Source organism: Pundamilia nyererei, unplaced genomic scaffold, assembly GCF_000239375.1.
Source record: "Pundamilia nyererei isolate P.nyererei 1_Seehausen unplaced genomic scaffold, PunNye1.0 scaffold00139, whole genome shotgun sequence".
Classification (NCBI taxonomy): Eukaryota; Metazoa; Chordata; class Actinopteri; order Cichliformes; family Cichlidae; genus Pundamilia; species Pundamilia nyererei.
The window spans coordinates 372,657-374,043 of record NW_005187540.1 but is presented as its reverse complement, the minus strand read 5'-3'; the positions used below and the strand labels follow the sequence as shown (position 1 = coordinate 374,043).

At 50.8% G+C, this 1,387-nt stretch overlaps 1 protein-coding gene across 1 annotated transcript in view; it reads left to right on the top strand.

Moving 5' to 3' along the window:
• The window catches only part of selenbp1 (selenium binding protein 1), a 4,661-nt gene extending 3,332 nt beyond the window's left edge, over window positions 1-1,329 (top strand). The window contains exons 3-4 of the mRNA XM_005744097.2: window positions 602-714; window positions 869-1,329. Of these exons, the coding sequence (XP_005744154.2) occupies window positions 602-714; window positions 869-1,114 (359 nt within the window). The 3' untranslated portion in view covers window positions 1,115-1,329. The remainder of the gene's footprint in view (window positions 1-601; window positions 715-868) is intronic.
• Window positions 1,330-1,387: the final 58 nt, after the last annotated feature.

The window sequence follows — 1,387 nt, the reverse complement described above, 5'->3', positions numbered from 1 at the left end:
TCTTTCTAAAAGACACACACACTGTTTAAACCTCTGAATACAATATCAATGCTGCAGATTATATTATTAATGCAATGGTAATGATGATGATGATTTACCAATAGCAGTAAAATAATTTCCCTGCTCCACACTCCCTCTCTCGACCTCTGGAACACCAGAGGTCGCAATACATTGTGTCCTCGCTCAGCAAATCAGACAACCTCATGTCAGCCAATTGGTCCAGTAATAAACACCAGCTCCCACTCGAGAGCACTCCCTGCGTAAGCTTAGGTTTTTTCTGCGTCCCTCTCTTGTCTCGGGCCTCCAGGATCCTCACCCCCTGTGGTCGCCGAGATCTTCTGCAAAGGAAACAAAACACCTTTTCCTGCATCTCCCTAACTTATCCTATTTGGGACTCTGTAATCAAAAGCCTTATCCTAATTACACTCTTAACTTATTGACTTGTATTTATATATATTCTTCGGCTGTAGAAGCTGTGAGATCCGGGTCTGAGTCAGACGCTGCATTGTGGCGTGGTCGCGGTCCCTGCATGTTTAGGAGAAGTTGGGGTTTGGGTCCTCAGCAGGTCCTCTTCACAGCTCACACCTATTTCTGCTTCAAGGTCCTCGGGAGGAGATCATCTACCTGCCCTGCATATACCGCAACACCGGCATCCTGAAACCTGACTACCTGGCCACTGTGGACGTGAACCCCAAATCCCCCACCTACTGCCAGGTAGAGCTGAGCCCCGCTGGAAGCCGAGGACTTCCTCCTTCTCCTTTAGTTTCATATCTAACATCAGAGTCAGTTGCCTCCTCTTCCTCAGTCACAGATGAACGTTAAGAACAGTGCTGTAGTGCATTGTGACCTTTGACCCATGCCCTCACAGGTGATCCACCGGCTGCCGATGCCGAATCTTCGTGACGAGCTGCATCACTCCGGCTGGAACGCCTGCAGCAGCTGCTTCGACGACGCCTCCAAGAAGAGAAACTTCCTGATCCTGCCGTCACTCGTCTCGTCCCGAATTTACGTGGTTGACGTGGGGACGAATCCCAGAGCGCCCAAAATCTACAAGGTATGCACGCCATGGCAGCGGGGGGCGCTGACTTCACACAGACACACACACTGGTACTGATTATGGACACGTTCCTCATAGTAGTCGACTTTTACAAATGACGACCCCCCCCCGACACGGCCGCGTGGTCACACAGCACCATGACTGAGGGCATGCTTACATCCATGCGCTGACCTCTGACCTGAGAGCAGGTCAAAGGTCAGCAATTAGGAGGAAGCAAAGGGTTAAAGGCAGCACGGTGGCACGGTGGTTAGCACTGTTGCCGCACAGCAAGAAGGTCCTGAGTTCAATTCCACCATCAGGTCTTTCTGTGTGGAGTTTGCATGTTCTCCC